This window comes from Electrona antarctica (genome assembly GCF_951216825.1).
Source record: "Electrona antarctica genome assembly, chromosome: 15".
NCBI lineage: Eukaryota > Metazoa > Chordata > Actinopteri > Myctophiformes > Myctophidae > Electrona > Electrona antarctica.
Window position 1 is genome coordinate 46,243,247 of NC_136796.1, and position 6,174 is coordinate 46,249,420.

General features: G+C 42.7%; 1 protein-coding gene across 2 annotated transcripts in view; it reads right to left on the reverse strand.

The window, feature by feature from the left end:
• The window catches only part of scin (scinderin), a 33,281-nt gene extending 27,583 nt beyond the window's left edge, over window positions 1-5,698 (reverse strand). For both annotated transcript variants that reach the window (XR_013791790.1, XM_079523261.1), the window contains exon 1: window positions 5,361-5,698. Coding sequence is in view for 1 of the 2 variants with exons in the window: in XM_079523261.1 (XP_079379387.1) it covers window positions 5,361-5,568 (208 nt within the window). In the remaining variant the exon portion in view is untranslated. The remainder of the gene's footprint in view (window positions 1-5,360) is intronic.
• Window positions 5,699-6,174: the final 476 nt, after the last annotated feature.

Sequence of the window (6,174 nt, forward strand, 5' to 3'; positions counted from 1 at the left end):
CTGGTTAAATAAAGGTTAAATAAAATAAATACAAAAATAAAAAATAAAGATCTAAGTGCACTGAAACTGAAAAAGCTAAAAGGCAAAATGAGGCAGGCAAAATTGGCCCACGTACGGCCAGCGTCTCTAGAGAATGTGTTTATGACAAATAATCACAAAAAGGTGTGGGAAATCTATGACAGGAATGTCAGCCCCAACCAAAAATCATATCACGACAGAAAATTAACTTGGCCTCGCTTGACCTAAATACTTTTCTTTGACAGATTCGAATCATTAGACAATTCTTACAAGTGCACTGAGATACTGAGATACTGATGTCATGTTGTGTCTTTAGTACTGTGTACTTGCACTGCTGTAACGTTGTATTTTGTATGTATAGGACCCCCTCTAAAACGAGATGCTACATCTCAAGGGGCCATCCTCTCAATAAAGTTCAATACTTAAGGCTGTAACATGACCTGCCCCCTCAGACAGAATCATCATCACACAGGAGGATGTGAGGAAAGTGTTTCAGTGCTTTCCTCCTTAACCCATAAAAAAACAGTCTTCTGAAAGAATATATATATTCAAAGATTTGTGCCGCATTTTCACTATTTTTCAAAATAGCAGACCTACATGCTCGTAGCGCGCCACTCGGTGGCGCGCTATGAGCTTGTAGATCTGCTATTTTTCAATAGCTAAAGTATAACATAATGCTTAGTTAAAAAAAACCTCACACATAAAACCACTACCCAAAATCCAATGTCCAAAAGAACATAAGGATTATAGACCCATATCCCTCACTTCAGTGATTATGAAATCACTTGAAAGAATACTGTTACATCTTGTCAGTATAACCAAAGTTGTCAGTTTGCTTATAAAAAAAAGGGTTGCGGCACAGAGGATGCGGTTGTCACACTGGTCCACTTAATTACGAAACACCTTGATAAGTCAAATAAGAATTATGCAAGGGTGCTGTTCTTAGATGTTTCTTCAGCTTCCAATACAATACAGTCTGATACTAGTGTCAAATATGGTACAGTTGGAACTGAATCCATACTTTATTCACTGGTATGCTTCTTTTCTTACTAACAGAGTACAGAGGGTGATGGTGAACAGATGTACTCAGATGATACAACTTTAATGTCTCTTCTAGATAGTTCCAGTGATCCTGGACTGCACCAACACAGAGTAAATACGGTGGTTGAATGGAGTTATAACAACGCTCTCATCATTAACACAAAAAATCACACCCGTGTGAACTGAGTGGTGTAGGTCTTATATAGACTGATCAGCTGTGGTCTGACGTAATGTCTGACGTAATGAAATCACACCCGTGTGAACTGGATGACCATAGCAACCATGCTCATTTTTTTGGTACGGACAGACAGACAGACAGACAGACAGACACGTAAACTAACAAAGCCAGTTGTAGGAGTGGTTTACACCACTCAAAAAAGACAGAAGAGATTATATTTGGTGCACCACCAGAGACACACAGATCTCCCATCACTATTCATGGTGAACAGATTAACCAGGTATGTTCATACAAATACCTAGGAGTAGTAATAGATCATCTCCTGTCGTGGAAAGATCAGATCGAATCATTGTGTAAGAAAACAAAGCAAATAATCTACTTCCTTCGCCGTTTTAAGATCCTTTGGTGCTAGTAGACGGATCCTTCTTTTGTTTTTCACTTCTGTTATTATGAGTGTTCTTATCTTCAGTACTGTAGTACCACCTGGTATGGATGTTTGTCTGTAGCCTCAAAGTCACAAATGCTGCAACAACTGAACATTTGTTCAAAGATTGTTGGACAACCACTTCAGGCTCTATACATCCACGTATGATAACAGCATCCTAAGGTTAGCAAGGAATATCACCTCTAATACTATCCATGTTTTGTATGGAGAGTATAGGTTGCTGCCTTCAGGAAAGAGATATGGGGCTCCATTTTCGTCACCGCTAAACCCCTTATCTCTAAACTTCTTTGCCTTTTTTGAGTGGTGCAAACCACTCCAACAACTGGCTTTGTTAGTACCCGTGTGTGTGTGTGTGTGTGTTTGTGCCTGTACGGGTGAGCATGGTTGCTATGGTTAGTATGTGACGTCACTGACATAGCTGATCAGACTATATAAGACCTTGCACCACTCAGTTCACACGGGTGTGATTTTTTTTTTTTACTATTTTCAAAAACATTTTTGAATAGTTCAACTAGCCAATCTACATTGACACGTTGTGAGCTTGTAGTTGTAGACTGGCCATTTTAACTATTCAAAAATGGGTAAAAATAGTAAAAATAGGCAAAGAAGTTTAGGGATAAGGGGTTTAGCGGTGACGAAAATGGAGCCCATGGTGTTCCAGCATACAATAAGGTCAGACTGAAGTCTTTTGTCCATCAGTCGACTTTGAGGCTTAATCAGGTTTTTGTCCAGGACTGGACATTGCTCTGTGCCCTTATGTCTCTATGTATGTAGGCTAACTGTATCTTTATTTCTGTTTTGTGTTATGTCAAATGTGTGTTGCATACAAGGCCGCTGGGCCCAAGACAAATGTCAGTGCGAACTGACAATAAAGTACTATATATCATATATCATATCAACACTGTCGTAAGACAAACTGTATGGGACTTAAGTGGTTAGTACAGGAAGGAAGTGGCTAATGGATACACTGCTCAGCAGTATGGCACGTTTGGTCTCAGTACAGATTAGCAGGTGTTCTCTACAGGAAAACCTTTTTTTAAACAGTATGCATAAAGAGATATTGCCTAAAGCAGGGGTTGGGGGGTCGCCAAATTATTTTGGGGGGTCCCCAAATTATTATTATTATTATTATTGTTGTTGAGGGGCGCTAGCGCCTCCTATACACAGGTTTAATGTTTGTCTTTAGTTCAAAGTTTGTTTTGTAAACGCCATTGACAATGAAGGGAAAATTTACGTCATAATGTGTCGTTTACGTCATATTGTCTCTTTATTGTTAACGGCGTTTAATGTTTGTGTCGGCGCCGTTTGTTTTACATCGCCATTACATCACCTATAATCAACATGAGTTAAACTTTAATATATTCACGGCTGGAAAATGGAAATGAAGAGTTTACATGTAGTATAGTACATGCATACACTTTCCTTAATGATTATATCTGCTTTCAGTATTCATGTATGATATATTTTCTCTAATATTAAGGTTATTTTTGCAGTCAGTTTGTATTGGGGGTGGGGGGGGGGCTGGGGCATTTCCGGGGGTCCCCAGCCAAAAAGCGTTGAGAACCCCTTGCACTAAAGGTCCTATTCCCTGTTAGAAATCATTAATATCTCAGGCTTCTGGTCCAGGAATCTGTCAGTTACAGTAGGCTATATATACATCATAATATGTGCGTTCTTGTGTCAAGCATGACAAACTTGCATGACTTCATTTACATTTCTGCCTGTATACAAAAGTCACAAATTGTGGAATGTGGAATGTCAGGTATAAGGAACACAGTAAAAGGAGCAGAGATCTGGATACATAATATCATACCTACAGTACAGTAAGTTTAAATGGCAGGGGAGTACTGTAGAGGACTGCAGCTGAACAGCATCGCATTGACAATTCACAGAAATGTGAGTTGTCAGTTTTCTGAAAAACCTCATGTTTCTATGTCAGTCGTTCTCAAACTATTTCATGTCAAGGATCCCCAGAAATTATATGTATGTAGGCCTCCGACCCCCATCTCAAAATATGATTTTCCAGGGACCTCCCAGAAGCAAAGATTAGAGTTAGAAATGTTCGCTGTGAAAGAATATATATTCAAAGATTTGCGCCACATTTTCACGATTTTTCAAAAATAGACCTACAAGCTCGACCTACAAGCTCGTAGCGCGCCACTCGGTGCCGCGCTACGAGCTTGTAGATCTGCTATTTTTCAATAGCTAAAGTATAACATAATGCTTACAACACCAAAAGGGGTTCCCGCCCAGAATGGGTTACGGGGTTCCACTAATCTAATCCAAGGAACATCATGGCATCATTTCCCCATCCATCCCTGTTGCCCTGCAGGCTGAGTCCCTCTGTTTTCATGGAGGTCTTTCCCAGGAAGTGGAGAACAGCATAGAGGACATCCTGCTCTCTGTCTCCCCATAGCAGGGGTTCCCAAACCTTTTCATGTCAAGGACCCCCAAAATGACACTAATTAGACCCCCCCATTTGAAAAGATATGCCAGTGGACCCCAATAAGAGAGGATTTTTACGGCTCTAGCAGAGATTCTCAACCCGTTTAATTTCAAGGACCCCCCCCCCCAGTGTGGCATTAGTCTACGGACCCCCCATTTAATGGCAGTTATATCTCTGGGACCCCCAATTTATATTGTAAAACCAATGTTAATTGAACTCTGAGGCCTCATTCACACCTATCAAACACTAATCAAGCAAATGTTTGGTCGTTTTTTTGTTTTTTTAGGCCAGCACAATGCTTTTCCAATGAGAGTCACATGGCTTGACCAAACATTTGTGTTTGATTGCTGATTGCTGGTGGTGTTCTGCCCCTCCCCCCCCCCCCCCCCCCCCCCCCCGATCAAACAAAAATGTTTGGTCAAACCACATGTGACTCCCATTGGAAAAGCATTGTGGTGGCCTAAAAAACAAACAAAAAAAACGACCAAACATTTGCTTGATTAGTGTTTGGTACGTGTGAATGAGGCCTGAGAGTGTACAAACGGAACCAAACGGACCCGTTAGGGTCAGAGTTACAGCCCCATAAGGGTCCATTTTGGTTCCTAACTATCATCTAGCTGGGGGAACCACTGCCCCATAGGATCCCACTCTAACAGACCTCTGTTAGAGTGGGATCCTATGGGGGGGGAGACACGTCCTATTGGGACACATGGAGCCTCCAAGGTATACCATGTGTACCTGCATGGGATATATACCTGGTGTAGGACGCTCAAAACAAGAGCCCATAGCAACAGCACGGGAAGCTGTTTTACATTGACAGAAAAGGTTTTACATAGACAGAAAAGAAAAGGTAAGTGCCCATTAATTTAGCATGGGCTCAGCACACTCAGCTCGTCCCACACATGCATGTTGTTTCCTACATAATGGGGCACGCGTTTAAAAGGAAAATATAAACAGGCTTTAATGGTATAAATGTTATATAGCTGCCTGCAACACACATTTCTGAACGTTTTGCGCACTGTCTGTCTGTCTGTCTGTCTGTCTGTCTGTCTGTCTGCCTGCCTGCCTGCCTGCCTGCCTGCCTGCCTGCCTGCCTGCCTGTCTGTCTGTCTGTCTGTCTGTCTTGTCTGTCTGTCTGTCTCCTCCACTTATATCAATTGATTCCCAGAGGGGGAAAACACACAGCCAGGCCAAGTTGCATCAATCAATCCAATCTGCATCCATGGACTCACCCAGCCAGTAGTGCAGGTCATAGATGTCATGGCTCTTCGCCTTGACGGTCTTCAGAATGACATAAGCATCTCCGGTGTAGAAGCTCCCGTGTGAGCCGCCGGGGACCAACGCCAGGTCCAGTCGAATGGGGTGGTCCATGCTCTCGATCCTCCAGATCTGCAGACCGGCTGTCTTGCCCGCCCTGTCAAACTCCTTGTGGTGCACCATGGTTGTCTCTTGTCTGCAGCTGGAGAGCAAATGAATGTGGAGCCCAGGTGTGGTGTGTGGAGAGGAGAGGAGAGGAGAGAGAGAGAGAGAGAGAGAGAGAGAGAGAGAGAGGGACAGTACTGCTTCTGTTCCTGAGGAAGTGACTGACTGACTGACTGTAAAGAGCCACTGTGTGGGTGCATGCAGGGCTTTTAGCTTTCACTGAGCTTATGGGGTGGGTGTGTCTAAGTTATGCCAAAGTACACATGTATCCATCCAGGCAGGCAGGCAGACACAAACATGCATGCTTTGCAGTGGAGCTCAGAATGCACGTGTCGCGCTCACGCACGCACACACACACACGCACACAAACCCAAAATGGAACAGTTTAAGTTAGAGGAAATTACTCACTCCTTGCTGAACTTAAATTGTCCTTGTGTGTTGCAACTGTAGTTCCCTTTGTTAAACTGATTGCCTCTTCTAAATGAAACAATTTATATTTATAGCCTATACTATTTATACTAGTCTAAAAAAAGGTAACTAGATAAAGTGCCCCTTCTGGGCACAGGTCTCCACCAGGGCAGGTCAGGTTGTGGCCTCCTGGTGGCGCTATAATTGGCCAATGTG